The sequence below is a fragment of the Camelus dromedarius genome, chromosome 20, assembly GCF_036321535.1.
Source record: "Camelus dromedarius isolate mCamDro1 chromosome 20, mCamDro1.pat, whole genome shotgun sequence".
Taxonomy (NCBI): Eukaryota; Metazoa; Chordata; class Mammalia; order Artiodactyla; family Camelidae; genus Camelus; species Camelus dromedarius.
In genome coordinates, this window is record NC_087455.1 from 12,497,634 (window position 1) to 12,521,505 (window position 23,872).

The window sequence follows — 23,872 nt, forward strand, 5'->3', positions numbered from 1 at the left end:
GAGGTCTTTCTGCTCTGTGTCTTTCAGCAAGTCACAGAAAGAAAAGCAATATAGAAAGAAAAGTCGAGAAGCCCTCCGACCAGGATCTTCTCATTTCCTGGACCCTCGGACAATTTAAATATACATCCTTTTATTTTCTTCCAAACGTTCCTCACAAATATTTAGCAAGAATCTGATAAAAGCTTTCAATCCTCAGGCACATACATTTTCCATGGAATCGCAGAACATTAACCAAATCTCTGAAGGCCATCTGCGGACTTGCCCTGGCACAGAGGCAGGAAGAGAGAGGACACCAGCCTGAGGTACAGTCACGTTTTAGAGAAAGGCTATTCCTCAAATCGACTTAACTAAATTTAAACAGCTTACGAAAATTCAATTCCTTCAAGACGATGTTAATAGCAATGCTGGTAAATTATGAGTACATTCTGCTTAGGAAAGCAGAAAAGTACAAAATACACTTTAAAATCTGAAAAATAAGCTCCAATTATCTGAAAAACCTCCTAATGCAACAGATTTCATTCCCCAAATAATTCAAAGAAAGTATTACTAGAATACCAATAAATTTAGAGAAAAAACAAATACACAGGGCGGCAGTACGCGTCTAACTGCCCAGACACCACATGTTGTATCATAACAGGGAAAGGTGCTAATTTCAAATAAGCTAGGAAGTTGAACAGGGGTGATCATCCACATAGGAATATGCAACCGACAGGAAAATGCAACCGACAGGAAACAAAACAAAACACATCATCACCCAAGTTCTTGGGAGCAAGAATTCCCTTTACCAATGATTTAATAATATAGTGACAAGAAAATGGCAGCACAAAGTGAGAAAACAGTATCTAAGTGATCATCACCACCTATTTTATCAAAACTCATGCTAATCTGTGATGAAACTGAGCCACTCAAAAAATCAGCAGAAAGACTATGTAATCTCATAAGGCTAAAAGGGAAAGGGGATATTTCTGCTGTGCAGATAGTTCATGGTCTTTTCCACTTGCCCTTCTGCACTTTAGTTTCTCCCAATCCACTGAGTGTTGTGCAACAAAATAGACAACTCAAATGCAAACCAAATGACTAAATAATTGTTAACATTTACTGAGCACTTATTAAGTATCAATGACGGCTCTATGTAATCTGTACTATCTCATTTCATCCCCACAACAATGCCATCTACAAGTGAGAAATCTAAGAGGTTACAGAACTTGTCCAAGGTCACAAAAATAAGTGATGGCGCTAGGATAAGAACCCAGGCATTCTGCATGCACCATTCTGCACTCTTACATTACATATCCCGCTTATACCATAGTGTGGGTGTAAGATCAGATGCCAAGCACACAAATCAAATCCTCATCATCTCAACTGTAATGTCTTAGCTGAACTTACTTTTTCACCTGAGCTACTGAAATAATCTCGTTAGCCAGTTGAGGCAACTCCTTCCTCCATGGGTTCTCAGTATTGCCAGGAGGTTATTTTTCTAAAATTGGATTTTACCATGTTCTTTCTCTATTTTAAACCTCCAACGAGATAAGTCCTGACTCCCTGCAAAGCATTACCTTTTAGGCCCTCAATGTTCACTTCACGGTCGAATAACATAAACATGTCTTTCTTTCCAGCCAAACCATAAACAACTTGAAGGGAGAAACCTTTATTAATCTTTGTAGTGTTTAGCTAACATGGTCAATGAATTACTGATTTAGCTGGACTCAAACCTAAAATGCCTTAAACAGACTTCCAGACTCATTCATCTTTGTTCCCCTCTTCACATCACAGGCCCTTCGAAGCTCTGACCCTCAAATTTCTAACTGCTGGCTATTGTTTATGATAGCTATTGAATAAACACTATGCTAAGAGGGCTTTGCAAATATTATCTTATTTAACTCCAACAATCTTATCAAGTGGGCATTTTTACCCTGATTTTACAGATAAAAAATTACAAGTTCAAAGAAATTACCTCTTTGAGCAAGTTACAGAACTAAGGCTGGAACTGGGACTGGAGCCCATATCAGGCTGATTCTAAGCCTTGTAATTAAGTGGCGATATTGACTCTGCCTCCTAACAGTCTTTCGTCTATTGTTATAGGCGAGTCACCTTCAAACTTCCTTAAATACCAGGTGTTTGTCTACTCACGGGGTCCTTAGACAGCACCTCAGTCTAGCATCCCATGAAAACTGCCCCCTAACAAGCGCCTGCTGAATGACTCCAGCGAGGATCAATCTAGGCATTCTCTCTGAAGGGAGTTTCCCACATCACCTAAGTCCTGCTCACAAGCACTCCAATTCAGTCTCATAACCAGCAGTTTCCAGGGTGTAGTCCCTGAGACCCTTTCATGAGCTCCATAGGGTCAAAACTATTTTCCTAATAATCATTAGAGCTACAACAGAGTAGTCACTACAGAGACCACATGTCCCACAAAGCAGAAAATATTTGCTATCTGACCCCTTATGGAAAAACTTTGCCAATCCCTGCTTTACAGCATGAACCTTTCAAAAAACGATGCTTACATTTCTTTTCAACTGATACAGAGGATGTTGTATTTTGCATCAAAATATGTTTCTTATTAAAAAAAACAGGCAAACAAAAAACAAACCTCATACCAAAAATACTCATAAGCCTTCAAAGAAAATCCTGAAAAAAACTGATACAATCCTCCAGGAGACTTATGTACCAGCTCTTCTGGCTTATAGTGTAAGATCTTATTATGAGTTTCCCAAAAACTCAACAACATAATATACACAAGCAGCAACAGACAAAGGTAACAGAATTAGCAGACAAGGATATTAAAACAGCTATTATAAATATGCTCCATATACTCACGAATATAGAAGAAAACATGAGAGAAATGGAAGAGACAAGTAAGATTCCATTTAATTCTTTTTTATGTCTCTTAATGCTGAAGAATACAGTCTCTGAAATTAAAAATTCCCTGGACAGACTTAGCAGATTAGACATTTCAGAAGATAGGACTAATGAATCTGAAGACAGCAAAAGAAACTATTCAAACTGAAGCCAGCAAGAAAAAAAGACTGGAAAAAAATCACCCAAGCTTCAGTGACTTAAGGGATATTACCAAGCCATCTAACATACATATAATTGGTGCCCCAGAAGGAGGAGAGGGGAGAGACAGAAAAAGTATTTGAAGAAATACTAGCAGAAATATTTTCCAAATTTGATCAAAACTGTAAGCCTACAAATCCATAAAGCTCAAAGAACACCAGACAGAATAAGCCAAGAAAATCATACCAAACCACATTACAATCAAATTGCTGAAAAACAGTGATATTAAAAAGAAACCAAGAGATTATGTTGCTCCCCTGCCTCTATATGTCATATAAAATAAAAACAACTCTATTTTAAAATGTTTTTTATTTTTGTTTTCTGTTTCTTTCGGGGGTTTTTTTCTTAGAAACTATTTTGTTTTGTTTTTATTTGTTCGCTTTCTAAAAATGTAAGCAACCTTAATCCAAAAAAAGCAAATAATATCTTTTAGATCTTCTGATCAAAAATTTTGGTCAAGTTCAACAAAACCCAACTTCTCTCATTTTTTCTAGAGGCATTCCTTTACCAGTACCACTAGCATCAGCTTAGTCGGTCTACCAAGTAATTAAGCGTAAACAAAATACAGTTAAACTACTGGAAAATATCATATTGCTCTATACTGCACAATTCACAAATGTCACATACTTTTGATTGTATGCTCCTTGGGGTCAGAAACCTTCATGGTTCGGCCCACAGATTTCTAGTGCAGTTTCTAGTGGCACGTAAGTGTTTGAACACACATGGATGGGCCAATCTTATTTCATCCTCAGTACATCCCTCTGTGGTATGTAGAACAAGGTTAGAAAACAGATGCCCAGAGGGATTAAATGATTGTCCCAAGGTTACCCAAAAGGTGAGCAGTAACTCAGATCACTAGAGCAATGCAACCACACAAGCTGACCCCAAAGTAGACACAAAACAAATAAGTTTTAATTATTACTTACTCTGAGTTTCCACAAGATCCAAAGCAACACTAGAAGCTGTGTCCATTCCAGAACTGATGCAGGACTGGAAGTTTTTCAAGGAGGAGAGAGCAGATTCTATACCGCTGAAGGATATAAAACCAGTTGAACCAGAACTTGAACTGGAACGCCCTGGCATCTTGAAATTATTACCTAAGTTTTCAAACACAATGAAACGAGATTTATGAATAAGAATAGTAACTGCATAGGAAAACAGAACCACTGCAAGCATCCCTGTGAATGTATCCAATATCCCCCAAGTGCTACACGATTATCTACATGCTATATGCCTTGAAAGGATATCAAAGCATTGTGCGACCATCTGGGCCACCAAACCCAACAGATGCACTTCAATACATAGAAAAGGTAAGTGTCCTCATTTTTTAAAGGAGGGAGAATACTCTCTTGCAAAAGATTCCTTGATTCTATGAAGAACTGAACAACAGCACAGTTCCTAAAAACCTAAAATATTAATAGGTCAGAAAAAGTAGAAAATGCTCATATGATACACTTTTTCTAAAAAATGAAAACAGCAGCAATAAAATAGTTCAATCAAGGAGGATTTTGAAAATTTGTAATTTTTAACTTAATCTGACATACATGCATATTGAATTCTGAAAACTATAAAAAAAAATATTTACTCCTGACAGTTCCTCTGGATTCTAACAGACTTATAGACTTGGTGAGATCCCACATCCTGTGTCAGAAAAAAAAAGAAAGTGTCTATATCTTCTGGTAGCTCAACCACTGTAATAGCTTCACTTATTACCTTCATATTAAAACACTCCCTAATCTGTATCTTCAACTACCAACTCTTAAAGCTTTGGACTACTTCTGTAAAGATGCCTTCAAAAAGATACCTTGCTTAATTCAAAAACCACCTGAAATTCAATCCACTGAAACCAACTAGAAAAGTGGAGAGAATGACACAGGCTTAGAGGGAAGTCTGTATGGTAGCAGGAAAAATGGGATTTTCTTAGAATCATACAGCCATAGCACGAATTCAGGCTCTTCCACTTTACACTGAGTGACCACGGACAGGTGGCTTCAACATCTCTGAACTGTCCAGTATCCCTGCCACTTCCATCCTCTCCACTGTCACCACCTTCACCTCACATCTGCATTACTACAGTAGTTTCTCAATTATTGGCCCCCTTTAATTAAATTCATTCATTCAACAAATAGGCCTGACAAACATTAGACTCATTAAAAAAAAAGACACGGTATAAAAAAGAGAAGGTCACAGAGAAGATGCTTAAGATGCTGATTTCTATTTCTGAGGTATCAGTCTACCACAAACAGCCACAATACAACTCATCATCAACTCAAACCATTCAATTAACAAATATTCAGTAAGTACGTGTTGGCGCACAGTGTAGAGGGTCTTAACGCAGGATAAAGGTCCAGTTGGACCTGAGGTCTTAAGCTTTATCTGTTTTTTCAAATTTATCTTAAAAATCAAGACCTGAAGCAAATATGGCAAAATGTTACAGGTGTTAAAATCCAGATGATGTAACAAGGATTCTCATTATATTATCTTCTGGGGACTTCCTGTGGTGTTAAAATTTCACACCAAGGGAGAAAGAAGATACGACTATGTATCTGAATGAAAAGCCAATCACGTTGTTTTCAATGTGTGTGTTTTGGTGAAACAGAGTGTTCATTTACAATCTCACTTTCTTACACCAAACAAATTAGGACGGTTAACACAATATGAACACGAACATATGCAATAAGATGGTAAATATATAAATTCATAAAAACCAGGACCAAAAAACAGATTAAAGGAAAACCAAACACATGAGAAAATCAGAATGTTATCATACAAGCTTTAGGATTACACACAGTACCATATCTGTAACTACAAATTTGGCTGTGAGACTTCCTAACAAGCAAAAACAAAAAGTGAAAATTACAGTATTCTCTTTCTGCATAAAGTACACCAACAACTTAGGAAAAAATAAGGATTTCCATGGCAATAAAGGCAGCCTGGGTCATCACATATCAGCTAGAGCCACACTGCAAAATATCCTCAATAATATCCTTGCAATATAGCAATAGTAAGCTTCCGAGCACTGTTTCTTAGATTATGTCTCAGGGTAAGTGAACAACAGGATACAGGTGGCAGATTCCAGCCCATTGCCCACCAAACCCATCTCCTCTTCAGCATGGCTGCACAGCTGGACCACAGCCTTCCTTGCAGTTAGGTATAGTTGTGAAACAGGGGCCGTTTCCAGGCCCAGCCCAGAAAAAAACACACTCTCTCGCCACACTTTCCCATTTGACAGCTTGAAACAGGCAAGCAATGCCTAAGAAGCCACATGCTGAAGATGGAGAATCACCAAATGGAAGGAGCCTAGGTTCCTACATCACTGCTCGGAGGAACGCTGCTCACCAGTCAGGCTCCAAGCATGAAAGACACAAAAACTTCAATTGTGCAAAGCCATTTAGATTTGGGGGTATACCTATTACAAACCCACCATTACTCAAAAAACACAATCCTGCAAGGATCAAATGATGGGCCAAGTATTCAGTTTCCCAGTCAATCTTGATTCTAGTGTAAGTCTAAACTGTCTAGAGCAGCATTGTCTACTAGAACTTTCTGCCATGACAAAAATATTCTGTAATCTGCATTGTCCAATATAGAAGCCACTAGACCCGTGTGACTACTGATTAGCAGTGATTACTGACAGTCACCATAGCATGACTACCAATGTGGTTAGCATGACTGAGGAATTGAGTTTTAAATTTTATTTAATTTAAAAAAATTTTTATTTAATTTTAATCAATTTAAATTGAAATAGCCACATGTGCCTAGTGGCTACTACACTGGACAGCACAGTTCTAGAAACACAATTTCCAAAGTGTACTCTCTCTCTCTGTGTATATATATATATATATATACACACAACAATTAGGGGGTAAGCAAGAGGGCGCAAAGCCACAGTATAAACAGGACATATCTTCCTGGAATATTCGTTTTACTTAAAGATAACATGAAACATGTTTATACTAAAATAAACATCAGCCATGTTACAGAGTAGAATATGGAGGCAATACTAGTGGGGTTAACTACTAAAAAGTCTAGCAAGGGTTAAACATGCAGCCTCTGGAGCCAGACTACATGAGTTCAAAGCCTGATTCTGCCATGTAAGTAGCTGAATGACTTGAGGCAAATTATTTGACCTCTCATTTTTCCATTCTGTAAAATGGGAATGATCCAGTGCCTACTTCAACGATACTTAGGAGGACTGAATGAGTTCATACACATAATAAAACACTCAGAATAATGCCTGGCATATAGTTTTTTTAAATGAGAGCAGACATTACTATCAACTTCATGATTATAATACTGGGAGCAGCAATACAGAATGGTGCTTCAGTGAATGGACCCTGGACTTGAATGCCTGGAAATTCCCTCTTGTCTACATCACTTAAAACTGCATGGCTCTGGTTAAGTTGCTTAATGTCTCTATCTTCAGTTAGCTCCTGGGTAAAAAGGAGATAATCATATCTACTCACAGCATCACTGTAAGGATAAATTAAATTGTGTAGTTTTCTCAAACTTGTCTGATCTTAAGAATCACTTGAAATACTAAAAATACAGATTAGTGGATACTACCTCATATCTATTGAATCGGAGTCTCTAGTGGATACTTTGAGGAAACTGTACTTTTCTGAAGCACCCCAAATAATTCTCAGTATTAAACAAGTATGGAGAACACTGAGATAATTGTGTCCCCTGCCAAATTCACATGTTTACCCTAACTCCCAATGTGATGACATTCAGAGATGGGGCCTTTGGGAGAGGATTAGGTTTAGTGGAGCCCTCATGATGGGATCAGTGTCATTAGAAGCAGAAGAGACACCAGGGTTTGCTCTCTCTCCATCTTGTGAAGATTCAGCAAGGTGGCTGTCTGCAGACCAGGACGAGAGTCCTCACCAGTATCCAACCGTCCCAGCACTGTGATTTCTAGTCTCCAAAACTGGGAGAAATAAATTTCTGTTGCTTAAGCCACCAGTCTGTGGTGCTTTTCAATGGCAGCCGGAGTTGACTAAGATGTAATGTATACAAGGATGAATACAATCCAGGATAAATGAAGAGCTACCACATGGTAGCCATCCTTCCTATCTGAATGCAAAATTCACATTACTCCAGGAAAACTTTCCACTTGCAGAGAGGTAGGAAAACTCCCTCCTGTAATTTTTAAGTATCAAGGGGAAAGATCCAGATAAGGCAGCAGAGAGAATGAATGGAGAGGAAAGATGGAATAAATGCACTTCTCCCTGTTTCCCCCACTAAGTGCAGCTAAGCACATAATTCACAGGACAACCCCCCCCCCACAATAAAAAATCATCTGCCCTGAAATGTCAATAATGTAGTGGTTAAGAAACCTTGGTTTAAACGAACCCCCTCTTGGAGGTTTCCCCAGGTAACAGTGATTGTCTTGTTCTCTGTACCTAGGGTCTCAAAGAAAGTTTAAAACAAGGCTATGCACTTCCTGAGTTTTTCCCTAGCATGTTGTTGCCTCCCCTAACAGGTCCTGTCTTAGTCCTTTGGTGCTGCTGTAACAAAATACCACAGACACAGTAATTTACAAACAACAGAAACATTTCTCACAGTTCTGGAAGCTGGGAAGTTCAAGATCAAGGCACTACCACAGTGGCATTCCGGTGAAGGCCTTCTTCCTGTGGTTCACAGCCACGGCCTTCTAGCTCTGTGTCTTCACACGGCAAGGGGGCTCTAAAGATACTAATCCGACTATGAGGTTCCATCCTCATGACCTAAGCACCTCCCAAAGGCCCTACCTCCTAAGACCATCATCACACTGGCACTAGGAATTCAACATATAAATTGAGGGGGGTGTGGGGTTAAAATATTTAGACCATAGCAGATCTATAAGATTCTCTGTAGGTGGGGCCAGTTATTAGCTAAAAATAAAATAAATAAAATAAAATACTTTTCTACTCTTCCCTCCACTCATCTTTCTGTACAGCAAGTGGTGAACACAGAGCAAACAATTTAGATACTGTGCTGGCCTCCTTTAAATCCATAAGGGCCTATACAAGTTCAGCCAGAGCTGTATCTCCTTCTTCAACATGCAAGGTTACATCTTTCTTTATGAAGCTATCTCTTGTCCAAGGAGCAACTGCTTGTTCTCTTTCATGCTTGCTCGCTCTCTCGCGCGCGCGCGCTCTCTCCCCCTCTCCCTCCCTCTCTTGCACTCATACAACTTCCATTATAAAGCTCATCACAACCATTTGCTCAGATGCCTGCCACTCCTTCACCCTGGCAACAACTTACACTAGAATTCTGACATGTTCTACACAACATAAAACAGCTCATCACACAAAACGGGAGATCAGTAAAGATTTGGGAGAGGTATATCAATAACAGAAACCACCATTTCCAGGTTCCCTACAGTGTGCCATACACTGGGCCTCTGCGCTTCATTCCCATTATCGTTAATCCTCAAACTATTTACAGGAGAAAAAAGGAAATGACGCCCAGATAGCTTCTTTAAACGAACTGTCCAAGGCCCCGCTGTGAAAGCCCGCCCAAACCAGATTTACTTAGGTCAAGAATTCGTGATCTTTGCCCCCACACACTGCTGAAGGATGGAGAGATGGCGTCTCGGAGAGGCAGGTAAACCGCTCCAGCCTCATTGCTGTGGCGTGAAAAAGAACCAGAACCATAACCCAGGTCCACCTACTGCAGCTCGGGACACCCGCGGAGCGCCCGAGAGAAAGGCGACACCCTCCGTCACCCTCCCCATCGCCATCCCCTGCTCCTGCCTTACCTGGCTGCCGGATCCAGCTCCGTCTGACTGCGCCCTGATTTCCCACACCCGGACCCCGACTCCTTCCTTAACTCCCTTCCCTCGGTGCAGAAGCGGCGAGCGCGGGCTCAGACGTCATCAGTCGTCGCCGGCTAGTGGTCACGTGACGCCCCGCCCTGCTCGCCGCCCCTTTGTCATGTGACTGCCGAGGGAGCCAGGGGCGGAAGCCGGGGTCTGGCCGGCTTTCTTTAAAGGCCAGCGATAGAAGGGGAGCCCCGCGGAGACGGAGGGGTGGGGGCCGGGGTGCTGACTCCGCGCGCGACCGCCGGCCCTGCGTGTGCGCCCTGGCGCGGCCGGGGTGACAGGTGAGTCGAGGCGGTGTGCGCGCGCCGCATCCTTTCACGTCCCCTGTCCCCTCCCCCTCCCCAGGGCTGGGCCGCGCTGACCTGGGGGGCTTCTGCGGCTTGGGGTGGGGGACCTGGCCGGGAAGACTGAGGGTTTTCCTGGGGCTGCAGCTCCGGTCCAGGCTCTGGATCGCCACTCATGCGGAAACAATTTTCCACGCCGATTTGGCGCTTTAGGAGGTGATGTTCAGCTGCTCAGCCCGCGTCTGATCCTTCCAAGTTTCTGGGAGCAGTGGTGTGTGGACGTCGTTAGACCTCCATTTACTCTCGAGAAAACTGAGTAGCTGATGGGGGCTTTACAATCTGACGGACCTGGGTTTGAATTACGGTTCTGCCAGGAGCTGTGACTTCGAGCAAGACGTTGTTCCTCTCTGCACCTTTATCCCCCTACCTATGACATGCCAAAGTCCTTTGCATTTAGAAAAATAGTTCTGAGGGTCCTGATTTATCAAGGGAGGGGGAGGCTTTACTGCCTCTGCCCACAACAAGGAACACCTTCCGGTTTTTCTTCTTTTTCAGGATTCATGAATCAGACTAGAGTGATTAGGCTCTTTTCAGAGCTTTTCTAGGAGAAATAATGCCAATCACTTTTATCTTGACCAACAACCACTATATTTTGTTCCTGATAATGGATTGGTGGAGACCAGTGCTTCCTTTATAGAACTTTTATGAAAGGATAAAAATAGAACTACTTCTTTCCTCCTCTGAGTAGGGTAAAAGAATGGCTTGTCCCAGGGCAATTTAATTTCCTTGAGACTTCAGTTCTGTTCTCACTGACTAATTGATATGGTGCCATACTTCATTCTTGAAAGCATCTCTTGTCTAGGATTACTTTCCAAAGTAAAAAATCACAATTCCAGGCCAAATTCTTGAAAATGAAATTATGACTACTTTTCTGGGTGTCTTGTAGAAAAAAAATTAGGAAATTGAGTGGGATCTCTGGTTTCATTTTATGCCAAATGGTTAAGACAACCTATATTGAGAAAAGTGGACTTTGTGAGTTTTCTTCATCCCTAACACAAGAACCTCTAAATGGAAAATTTAACATAGTCGCTACTACTGTTTATTTGCACCTCATCCTAGAGTGATTTTTTTTTCATCCCAACTAATCTAACATCTATAAAACCACCTGCCTCTGAGATTGTTGCAACATGATTAGGCATCTTTAATTATGCTTCGTAGATTGTGTTCTTTAGGACCAGTTTTTCAGCCAACAGTGGGGATATTTATCAAATATGCTAGCCAAATAAAATTTTTTTAACATTTTTTATTGATTTATAATCATTTTACAATGTTGTGTCAAATTCCAGTGTAGAGCACAAATTTTCAATTATACATGAACATATATATATATATATATATTCATTGTCACAGCCAAATAATATTTTGAACGTTGCCTACAGTGTAACTCTTGGGTAAGGATTTAAGGATTAAAATAAGAGACACATAAAAGTTTTGACTTATGTCATTATCCCAGGCCTAAACATTGTTGATCATGTGCGTGCTCGGTGCTGAATATGTTCATCTGTTTTTGGGAAAGAAAGCAGGTCTTGTTGCTTTGCTTTAAGCTATTTTCTCCATGGCCACATTGTCCTATCTTAGTATCCAAAATTTGGTAGCAGTTAGACCTGTTAATCGTAGCCTCCCCTCCTCTGAATTGAGTCTAGAATTTCATCCTTCTGAGAGCTGGGTTAGTTTGATGGTCTTCATCAGACATCAGGTGACTTGTGTTCCCATTTTCTTTTATTTTCTCCCTTTTCTCGTTTCGTTTTCCAAGCCAGACCATTTCAGTGGAAAAAGTGGAATGAAATTATCCGAAATTCAGCCTATTAGAGTTCAGTGTTGCTTAACAAGGTTCGCAGAGAGAGCTGAAAAGACTTGTTAATAATTTACACCTTAACGTGTAGTGTAGAATACCATCATGAGAAAGAATTCTGGACAATTGTGGCTTCTCAGGAATCCCTGCTATGGGACTCGACTCCCCCTCCCCTCTCTCTGCTTCTTTCCGTCCTGTGCTCATTCACCACCAGCCAAATTCACGACTTTGCTCTTCCTTTGCACATTCCTGTCCTGGGGCCTTAGTACTTACTTATAACTCCTTCCTGGAATGCCCCTCTCCTAGATCATTATCTATTATTAAATAACAAATTACCCTCAAAACCTAGTGGCTTAAGATAATAAATATTTATTGTCTCATTAATGTCTGTGGTCAGGAATCAGCTCTGTGGCTTAGCAGGTGCCTTTGGCTTTGGCTGTTCCAGCCTGTTTGCCCTGGGAGAAGCCAGTTGGGAGGTTGTGAGAGTGTGCTTAGAGGAGCCCATGGGACAAAGGAGTGAGAAACCTGCCAACCACCCCTTGAATGAGCTGGAAAATGGATTCCCCCTACCCTAGTTTGTGTTCACAGCTTGACCGCATCCTCCCCAGAGCCCATGAAAGCCAAGAAGGATAGCCAGAAAAAAGAGAGAAATCTCTTCTCTTCACATGCCTCTCTCCTTGTCGCAGGAGGAAAAAATATTTCCTGAAAGGACTGCCATAGATTTCTTCTATTTCATTGGTCAAAACTGAGTCACATGTCTCTAGCTTCATGAGAGGTGGGAAAGTGAGGCTTTGACTGTTTCATCCTCCACAGTAAGAAAGGAGAAGGGTGGGGATTACTGTTGAGGAGCCAACAGTTGCTGCCTCAACATCCTAGTAAGTTAGGACATTTCTAAATATTGAATCAATGGTAGAAACTTCCAAAAGAAAGAAGAAAACCTTGAAGGGTTACACAAAGCTTCCAGGTCATAGATAACTGTACCAGGTAGCTCATGACATGAGTGAACTTTGAAAATGTGCGACAAGCATTAAGGAGTATTTCGCTCTGGCTGCAGAAGAAGTCAGAAATCTTCCCACATTCTGGTTTTAAGTACAGTGAGTCGTCATTATTAAAATATTAGTAAACTGACCACGCATGTAAAATTAGTCCTCACTCAGATACTCCTGTCCAAAACTGTCTATTTGGTCTTAATTCTTGCTGTCGTTGGTCAGCCTTAATTGTAGTATCGTGTTGATAGAGCACAATGCCTGTGCAAAGTGAAAGTGCAAATGCTGGGAAGTGACAGGCCTTCAGGAAGTTGATAAGTAATTCCAGCTTCCACGAAGTTGACAAATGATGCCCTTGCTAAGCAACAAAGATGGTGATATAATCAGCGCTTCAAAAGATAATGATGTGAAAAAGAATTAGGAGAGCCCTGGGGGAAAATGAATGATGCCTTGGAAATTTTTTGAAAAACTTACCATTTTAAAGATCAGGCTATGAAAGACAACTCTGAAGTACAAAATACTGTATTATCAAAATCACAATTTGGCAAAATCAACTTTTGACGTGTTCTTGGTTTGTCCGTTGAATTAGTACAGAGTTGTTGCAATTTTACACTAAATTTTGTTCAGGATAAAAGTTATTTTTAGAAGTTTCAGTGCTGTCATTTCAAGATAATTCCTAATCAAAACTTTCCCACTCTGTAGTATGAAATATTTGTCCCCACGTTAAAGTCACTCTGTCACATTTCTCAGGCACATATTAGTCTCGGTAACAAGGACCTCCCATACGTGACATATGAAAAAACACATTTTTAAAGGTTGTTCCCTCATCTAATTCTAGTGGATTTTAGGACATAGTTATCTTTTCCCAAAGGTACAACAAGGGACACAATTCCTATAAGGAAAATTTAATAATCTGTGCTCAATTTAGGGTACCTTGGAACCACGCATGCCCAGTGGTTTCTTCTCCCAAGCTCACAGATCAGCTCCATCAGGTCTTTTCTCATGGGGAGAAGTGAATAAAGAGTTAAGAAAGAGGCCAAGAGTGTTAATATAGCAAAGTCCCTCCACCAGGAAAACATGAAGAGTGGAAAATAACTCCACTCCCTCCATATCAGAACTCTTTATGTGTTATAATTTTTTAGTGCGTTTGGGAGAAAAGTATTATGTATAAAAGAAAGAAAAAAATTTTAAATGAAGAAGAAAGAAAAAACAAATATAAAAAACAAGAAAGAAAGAACAAAATATAATTTAAAAATTAATAATAATATTATGTGTGTTTCACATGCTTCCTTAAAAAATGGAGATTTTCATGCTTTTTTTTTTTTTTTTCTGGTTACAGGTTCTTTAATGGAGCAGCCAGTGTATCAGCAGACCTGGTTTCGTCTCATGAGGTACAGACCCCAGTTCTGAAGCCAGTTCCACATTCCCACTGGCCGGGCACGGAGTAGTTGATCATCCTCACAATGTTGGACTTTCTAGCTGAGAACAACCTCTGTGGCCAGGCCATCCTAAGGATCGTTTCCTGTGGCAATGCCATCATTGCTGAACTTTTGAGGCTCTCTGAGTTCATTCCTGCTGTGTTCAGATTAAAAGACCGAGCGGATCAGCAGAAATACGGAGATATCATATTTGATTTCAGCTATTTTAAGGTAATGTTCCTCCATGGTATCTTTACCACTGCCTTTTCTAGAAAAGCATGCTTTCTCTGAGAACTGTGAGACTCTGAGAGGTTAAGTAATTATGGAGAAAGAGTTAAAAAGAAAAGCTTTTCAACCAAATTTAACATCAACTAACTTGAAAATAAGTATATTGTGTGGAAGCCCTAACACAGTATGATCAAATTTTAAAATGATAACTTTGGTGTAAGAGATTTCACACTGAAGTACCCCACACTTAAAAGCATGCTCATTGTGGTTACAATTCATATTTATTTCTTTTTTATACCTAGGCTTCTGGTATCTTCATTACTTTCTGTTGCTCTTTCCATTTTTGATATCCTTTTTAAGGCATGAGAACAAATTGTTAAAAGACCATTTAGAAATTGTTAGCAGCCATTCTGTTGGTTTTTGACTCTCTTACTGATGTTTCACATAAATGTGTTTTTCTTCATAGGGTCCAGAATTATGGGAAAGTAAACTGGAAGCTAAGCCAGAGCTACAGGATTTAGATGAAGAATTTCGGGAAAACAACATAGAAATTGTGACCAGATTCTATCTAGCATTTCAGAGTGTGCATAAATATATTGTAGACTTAAACAGGTACTGGCTGGCTTAGTAATAGCTTATTGTGATAGTAAGTAGTGGGGAGCGGAAAGGGACATAACAGAACGTGTACATCTTTCTGAGTTACTAAAGAATTTACTAGCTTATATCATGAATAATTGTCTTTTCCTTCCATTGGTACTAGTTATCTTAAGTATTTTAGAGTTTTATTATAATTTCCTGCTCCTGTGAAGTATTATAATAACCATGGTTTATACAAAGTCATATGGCTTTCAGTCTTGACCATAATCTAGTATATATGAGAAATGAAAAAAAAAAGGGGAGCTTATTTTGGTAGCGTTGGTAACCATAGCCTTCCTTCTTATCCCTAACCATACAATATTCTCTTTTTCTCGCCCTTAAGAATTCATTACTCATTAGCTTTTAAATTAACTGTTGCATGTTCTTATGCCATTGCTCCCAAGATATTTGTAACTCGTAAATCAAGACTAGGAAACATTCCTTTTACTTGGGGTAGCTGTAAGTTATCTGTGGCCCTAGTCACCATGAGTTCCAGCTCACAAACCTATTCTTAAGAGCACGAATGGCCACGAACTGTTTGACAACCAGAATGCCTGGTACCTTGCCTAATTTTCTACAAGTCTTTACTTTCCTTCTTCAAAGATGTTAACATTTTCATTATCAACGAATAACTTGCTCTGGGGTTTCATTTCTAGGTACCTGGATGATCTCAATGAAGGTGTGTATATTCAGCAAACCTTAGAAACTGTGCTTCTCAATGAAGATGGAAAACAACTTCTAGTAAGTAGTAGTGATCACTGAAAATACAAATTCAAGAATGTCAAATTCAGCATCATTTTTTCCCGTTAAGTAACAAATACATACAGCATGTCCTTCTTTTAAGAGAAGCAAAATAAACTGGTAATTATTGTCTGAATTTAGAATACAGTAGACTTTGAACAGAACTACAAGTGAGTAAAGATTATGTGGAGGTTAGGAGCTTCCCCAGTGTAACAATTCTATCTTCTTTATTTTTTTACATCAGAGGTATCAATATCTAGCCTGATACCTAGTCCACTGTGATCACTTAAGAAATGTTTGTCAAATAAGTGAATGACTTAGAGGTAATCATAATATTGGGATTCCATTTTGATATCCCAAGCAAAATATGAAAAATAGGCCAACTGGAAGACAGTCATTGTAAATTTAAAATTCATTTTGCATCAAATTCTCAAAGCTCATTTTTATAGAAGATAAGGACCCTTCCAGGAAAACCTGCATTCTCCTCATAATATAAAGCTTTTAGGAGGAATGGGAGCAAAATGGTCCTTTTAACTGTTATCAGCTTCACTCTGTAAGAATGTGTATGCCTGGGAGTTTGATCATTGTCTTTTTCTCTTCATAGTGTGAAGCACTGTACTTGTATGGAGTGATGCTGCTGGTCATCGACCAAAAGATTGAAGGAGAAATCAGAGAGAGAATGCTGGTTTCTTACTATCGATACAGGTATCCCTGGACTATAAGACTACACCCTCCAAAAGCACTGCTTTAGTAAAATGTAGTGTGGTTTTCCATACTACTTTTATTGTGAGCAGCTGCAGTATGATGTAGAATGTAAAAGTGTAAGATTCTTACCTCTCCTGAACAGAATACATAATATAGAAGTATAACAGTTAATTCTGTTTCATATCATTGTAATAAATTATGTATCATGTAATCTATATTGTATATAAAATAATTTATATATTATAGATTATTAGAGATATATAGTTGTAGATGGTACCTCAGTTTTTTAAAAAAGTAATCTGAATTTTCTTTACCTTAAAGATAAATTTGGGAATTTTGAAAGTCTAATGACTTTCTAAAATTTTCAACTATTACTCATTGGCAGATGTAAGGAAATGAATGAGTTTTCTGTTGTCATTTTCAGGTTGATAAATTTTGAAAAGTTATCACTCAGGGCCAGGTTGAAAGTGAATCCTTATCCATATGTATGTAGGAACAAAACAACCCCGAGCAACAATAGCACATACCCCAGTGATGTGTTACATATGTCTGTGCAGAGCTATGACTTCAAGATTTAGGGTCTTAAAAACAGGACCCACCTTAACCAAATGTAATTTCAGTCCCTAGCACACAGTTTTTAATTTGTTCAATTAATGAGTCAAAAATCTGGATACAAGGTCCATGTCAGAAATAGCCAAGAGTCAGGGAAGAAACAGTTACTAAGCAGGAGTCAGTTAGGAACTTGGGCTAATGACATGCAGGCTAGAAAGAACCTTTCAAATTTATAAACTAGGACAAAATAAATAGGGCAAAGAGGCAGATCCTCAACAGAGAGGGGCTTTGGGGACGTATGTTTTCAGCAACACTTGGTACTGCTGCCCCCTCAGCAGTAAATTAATCTCCAGCGACTCAGCTGTCTGTTTCCCGTCAGCTTTATCAGTACGTGAGGAGGCTCTCCACCAGCACATGTAATTCATTCACATCAGTTTGCCCGAGCGGTTTTAACACCCATAGCTTTGAAAATGAACTTTGAATGGTCTTGCCTGTGTTTCTGGAAGTACCCAGAAAAGCAAAAATGATAAATAACATGAGAAAGAAGAAGAAGTTTGCTTATCAAGCCCGACGTTGACAATGCAGCTTTGTCCCTTTAGGTACAGCAGCTAATTCATTAGAATCTGAGGATCCGTTACTGAAGAGACACTGAACAATTACCACACAGAGTTGTAGTAAAGGAGATTCTTACATCAGATGGGAGGTCATCTTCAAGTCTAAGATTCTTTAAGTCTCTCTGGGGGATTACTACTCCGAACCACCAGAAAATCACAGATGTTTTGGTAAAATCTCTGTAAAAGATGCAGCTTACCAAGAAAAACCCGTTGGTCTTTCCCACTTGAAATTGACATAATTTTTAAACAAATTTTTTTCAAATTTATGAAATTTTGGTGCAGGTTCACATTCTTTATTCACAATTCTGAAATCTAAAGAGCTCTGACAAAAAGAATGTACATATATACACATACCCACATGGACACAGAGTCACTACTTAGACAGCAAAATCTAACCTAACATGAAGTCATTTGGAGTCAGAACCTGACTAGAGCAGATATGAGGCTATACATAGTCTCTATTTATCTCACTTTTGTGAATATTCATAAATTTTACTGCAGAAATATTGATGTGTCTTGATCACAGAATGTCAACTAAGACCCGACTGGAGTATTACATCATAACTGATATGTGCTCCATATTACTTATATCTGAAAAATGCTGTATTTTGAAACAAACCCAGCCCCAAGGATTTCGAGAAAGGAATCGTGTACCTTAATATAAAACTGCATACATATAAGAACTCATAAGTTTACTGTATCACAGCAGGCTTTTTGAAAATACAATTTTGAATTTTCTTTCATTTTATTTTTCACTGAAGTGTAATTTATTTACGGTGTTAGTTTCAGGTGATAATTTTGAATCTTGAGGATACAAATTGACCCAGGTCATAGCTAAAACTATATAACATCAAGTTACGATGAAATTCTTCTGCCTTGCTGGATTTGTGCATTTCTAATATGTGCGGATTGTTTGGCTCTTTGTTTCCCTTTGGGAACCTGGCCCAGTGCTGCTCGATCTTCTGCTGATTCGAATATGGATGATATCTGTAAGCTGCTTCGAAGTACAGGTTATTGCAGCCAACCAGGGGCCAAAAGACCACCCAACTATCCTGAGAGTTACTTCCAGAGAGTGCCTATCAACGAGACCTTCATCAGCATGGTCATTGGTCGGCTAAGATCCGATGACATTTACAACCAGGTGGGCATTAAATCTACTATGAAATCTATCTTAATAGTTTAAAAGACTGATTTTGCCTTCCTCCTCAATGACTCCTTCCTTTCCTTCTTTAAAAGAATAAAAGCAGCTGGGAACTATGTAAAACATTTTGAGCTGGGCTTTGGAATTATAGAGGAAAGAGGGATATTAATTTGGCCAGAATTCGAGATTTCAGAGAGGAGAGATTTGAGCTATCTTTGGAGAGAAGGTGTATTCTTTTAGGCATTCATTTAAGAAGTAATTGTTGAGTGTGCATTACGTCACTCTCCACGTGCTCAGTGCTGGGGCTCCTTGCTGACGAAGGTAGTCCAGGTCCCCACTCCTAATGGGCTTGTAGCTGAAGAAAGAAGGCAAACAACTAAAGGAATGAGAGGAAAGCAAGATAAGTGTTATCTTAGGGGAAGTGCAGGATGCTGTGAAGCAGAAGATGGGGGCAGCCAGGATTACAACGAGTGAGAAAGGGAATATGCAGACAGCCCAGGCGAAGGAGGCAGCGTGAGCAGGGCTGCAACGATCTGCAGCGTCTGCAAGCTGTCTCACTTTCCTCTCCAGTACATGTATCATTCACTTATTTAAAAGGGCACCAAATCCTTTTGCAAAAATACAAATTGTAATTTGTATACTACAAATCCTTTTGACATCCTTTAAGTAGTAAGGATTATTTGACTTCATTTTCCTGAAGAAAAAAAATAATTTTATGCACTGTAGATATTTTTCTTACCAGAAGAAAATGAAGATTTGGACCTGTGATAAGTGGATATATTGTTACAGAGCATACCTACTCTGTACATTTCTTTAGGTAGCCTGCTAGTTTTTTGTATGACTATCTTAAGTGTAAATAAAAAGAGTTTATTTTGTTGATATTTGTTGGGTTTTTTTTTTTACCTTTTTTATTGAGTAGTAGTAATTTTACAATGTTGTGTCAAATTCCAGTGTAGAGCACAATTTTTCAGTTATACATGAACATACATATATTCATTGTCACATTTTTTTTCGCTGTGAGCTGCCACAAGATCTTGTATATATTTCCTTGTGCTATACAGTATAATCTTGTTTATCTATTCTACATTTTAATGTTGGTTTTTTTAAGGCAACTCAAAATCAGGAGCTGCCTGCAGATACCAGGTCTCCACAGTATTTGCTGCCATTCATTGAGAATTCATATGAACCAGAATCATAGGAGATTTTTCTTCATATACTGCTTTCTCATTTTTTTTTAAATTAGTCTTACAGAATGGACAACATTATCCTCATGTTGCTGATGAGAAACATAAGGCTTAGAGAGTTTAAGTAAAATTTTCGCAAGGTCACATAAGTAGGTAGCAGAACAATAATTTAAATTCAGGCCTGTATCACTTCCAAGCCCACGCTGTTTCTTCTCTCATTAATCCTTCTATTAACCCCTCTGCCTCTTAGAAGGTTCATTTTGTCCGTGGCTTAAAGCAGTGTGTTTCAGTTTTCTCCTTGCCCTGCAACTTTGATTAACACAGAGGTTGAGCTGTGGTGATGGTGTGTATCCACCCCTCTCTCTGCCATGCACCTCCCCCATCCCTGGCTGATTGGACCAGGACCCAAGATGGGTCAGATTCCCTACCTCCAAATAATTTGGAACTGGGCCTGAGAAACAGTTTCTGGACATGAGTTTACCCCCAACATGCAGATTTGGAGTTTGGGGCAGTCTCATTCTGCCATGTTATAGAGAATGGTCTGGAGAGAAAAAAAAAAAAAGTTGGCCAAACACATCAAGAAGGAAAACAATGAAAGCTTCCTGGTTTACAGCTCCAGGCCCTTCCCGAGACCAGGCCACATTCCTGTGACATTGCTGTGCTTATCCTTGAAATAGTCTTCTCCCTATCTGCTCATGGCCCTTGAGGTGATATGTACTGTGTGCAACTGAAGATTCCTAGTACGGGAGGCGATGGAGCCCTGGGACACAGCAGCTTTTAGAAGTCAGGCAGGAGAACAGCCAGCAAAGCAGATTGAGAAGAGAGTGGCTTCTGGGAAACCAGAGGAGGAGACATTTTCATTCCTCGGAGAACTTAAGTGAGAGTGCTAAAAAGAGGCCATTGACTTGGGTGACTGCGGTTATGAGGGACCTTAGGAAATTCCACTGAGGTGATGGTGGAGGTCAAATGTCAGGGAGTTGAAGAATAAACAGGAAGTGAGAACTAGCAGCAGTGAGTGTGGGATCTGTCAGTTCTAAGTGATGGTCTGAGATGGGAAAGACACAGAAATGGACAACTAGGGGGAGACATGGGATTACTTTTTTTTTTCTTTTTTTAAGAAAGAGTTAGAATGGCAGCCAAGAGAACGTGTTAGAGATAAGAAAGAAAAGGCCCTGGTTATGCCACAATCTGAGAATTGCTCCCGGTGCCCAGGATTCTCAAAGGAGACGGACTTTTGAGAGACTGCTGTGTCCTAGAACTAGGTCATTTATTTGGCCCATGTAAACTCAGCTGCTACCAACACCTGCCTCCCCTGGATCTTGTTTCTCTTGCAGGTCTCAGCGTATCCGTTGCCCGAACATCGCAGCACGGCCCTGACGAATCAGGCTGCCATGCTGTATGTCATTCTCTACTTCGAACCTTCCATTCTTCATACCCACCAAGCAAAAATGAGAGAGATAGTGGATAAGTACTTTCCAGATAACTGGGCAAGTATCACCATTAGTCTTTTCCTCCGTGTACTCTTGTCAGAGAACTGAGTTTTCCATTCTTTTGGTCTGTAACCCAGAGGTCATAATATTGAAATAAATGAGACATAAATGCACCTAAATAAAATGACTTTAAGTATGTTGAGAATTTTGTAAATCATAACATGAAGAAATAATCAGTAAAATTTCCTGAAGAACCTGTTTGTTTTTCTTAAATGGATACTCTCAAGGTAAAAGCTTGCGTTAAAATGTGTCTTGCTTTGGCTACTGCGACTGCAACTAAGTTACATAAGCATTTCTTTATTCTTCTCTATTTTATGAATCTAAGCTGGCAGAATTTATCTAACTTGTCATTTTGTGAATAGGAATCTCAGTTTTGTAATAAGCTTAATCTAAGCTAATGTTGATGGGGCCACAAAGGTTTGCATTACTACAAGGATGCACTTGTAGCTTTTTAAACACTTTCACTTAAAAATATTAGTTCTTAAAAGTTTAAAACTTACAATGTACTTGATATGAATGGAGTGGTTTCATTACACATGGAGGTTTTAACAAAGTACAGTGAATTGCATCACATTCTCCGGTAGCAGGTTTTATTTCACACCTTACTTACCAGCTATTGAAACACAGACTGTGATGAGGGACCTGGGTAAGGAGCTTTAATGGTGAGAAGAACAGTTTACAATTAGGAAGTGATGCTTCCTATCCATGAATGAGTCAAACTCATGAGCTAGGAGTTGAACAACCAAGAGGAAAACTCTGAGAGTCTGGTTTCATTTACCTAAGCTTAACAGAGAAGTTTTGACCACAATCCTGTACTCAGGAACACTTTTAATATTAAGGAAGGTCAGAGTCCAGTTACATGATACTTACAAGATACACTCCTTAAAAAAAAAAAATACCCTGGCATACTGAAAATAGAGTAATAATAATTTTTTTTAAATGCCAGGCAAATGCCTACCAATAAAAAGCTAGTGAGAAAATATGAATATTATACCATAAAGAATTTTAAAGAAAAACATTAATGGGGATAAAGAAGGGTCATATATAATATTAAAAAGAATAAATGTGGAACAGCGCCGTTCTTCTCACAGATTTGAGGGGGTAATGTTAATTTGATTTTTTTTGAATTTATATTAGCATGGAATGGGTTTAGCATTGTTACTTTAAATGAATTAATAATTTTTTAAAATTTTTGAGTTTCAGTGTGTAATATGATAAATATCAATAGATATAACCCACTTTTTTAAAAACAGTTCTTTGGGGGGTCCTCAGTAAAGTTGCACTCTTAACTTTTGAGAATGTAAAAGTGAGATGAAAATGTTTGGGAAAACCACAATTCTATTCAAAATCTCTGCTTTTTTCCCCCTTTCATTTTTCTTCATTTAGAAATCTAACACACAGCAGTTTGAAAGAAAAACCTTATTTTAGTTATTTTTCCATGAATAGCAACATTTAATAGTCACTCTTGTTCCCAATTGCTGATAAAGAAAACCACCTACCTGTATATTTGGAAAATCTTGGTTTTTCATTGGAATAGCATTTAAACTTGAAGGACGTCTTCTATAACTGTGTTTTCCCTGCTCCTTGGCTTGAAGTGAGCAGGTATTTAACAAATACTAAATGTCTCCTCTTTCAGGTAATTAGTATTTACATGGGGATCACGGTTAATCTAGCAGATGCTTGGGAACCTTACAAAGCTGCAAAAACGGCTTTGAACAATACGCTGGACCTTTCCAACGTCAGAGAACAGGTAGGTTCTGGCTAACTGGGAGAATTCTCAAAAAACTGCAAGCCTGCTTTCATGGGGTAGGAAATGCACTAGGTGGATTTCCCAAGGAATTTGGAAGGTGTCCACGTAGACATTTTACTGCAATGATTAATGAAAGGTGAATTTTGCATGTCAGAATAAAACAGATAATTATAGGTTTTTAACTTACATGGGCCATATAAATGGGAGACTCGGATCCTAAAGAAGAGTCAACACCCTAAGATGAACCAGTGTGACTTTTGGCCCCAACTGACTTCGTTTATGCTTATTACTTAAAGGCTGCGTCTTTATGGACAGAGCTGCCGTCATCAGTAGCGAGAATTTTAATGTTTTCATCACTAGGATGAGTGCTGAAGCTGGTAACTGAATGCAGACAACATACCCTTTCACTGTAATTTAAATTCATCA

At 39.2% G+C, this 23,872-nt stretch overlaps 2 protein-coding genes across 4 annotated transcripts in view; one reads left to right on the top strand and one right to left on the bottom strand.

Moving 5' to 3' along the window:
* Nucleotides 1-9,904, bottom strand: part of NSMCE2 (NSE2 (MMS21) homolog, SMC5-SMC6 complex SUMO ligase) — a 208,467-nt gene extending 198,563 nt beyond the window's left edge. For 2 of the 3 annotated variants that reach the window (XM_031439617.2, XM_010988780.3), the window contains exons 1-2: nt 9,803-9,904; nt 3,984-4,154 (exon numbers count right to left, since the gene is read on the bottom strand). In XM_031439617.2, the coding sequence (XP_031295477.1) occupies nt 3,984-4,140 (157 nt within the window). In that variant the 5' untranslated portion in view covers nt 4,141-4,154; nt 9,803-9,904. The remainder of the gene's footprint in view (nt 1-3,983; nt 4,155-9,802) is intronic. The other variant, XM_010988781.3, reaches the window with a different exon arrangement.
* An 89-nt stretch (nt 9,905-9,993) lies between these two features.
* WASHC5 (WASH complex subunit 5) overlaps nt 9,994-23,872 on the top strand; it is a 45,130-nt gene continuing 31,251 nt past the window's right edge. Inside the window, exons 1-8 of the mRNA XM_031439615.2 lie at nt 9,994-10,146; nt 14,327-14,636; nt 15,100-15,245; nt 15,926-16,010; nt 16,615-16,715; nt 18,830-19,022; nt 21,541-21,693; nt 23,333-23,446. Of these exons, the coding sequence (XP_031295475.1) occupies nt 14,451-14,636; nt 15,100-15,245; nt 15,926-16,010; nt 16,615-16,715; nt 18,830-19,022; nt 21,541-21,693; nt 23,333-23,446 (978 nt within the window). The 5' untranslated portion in view covers nt 9,994-10,146; nt 14,327-14,450. The remainder of the gene's footprint in view (nt 10,147-14,326; nt 14,637-15,099; nt 15,246-15,925; nt 16,011-16,614; nt 16,716-18,829; nt 19,023-21,540; nt 21,694-23,332; nt 23,447-23,872) is intronic.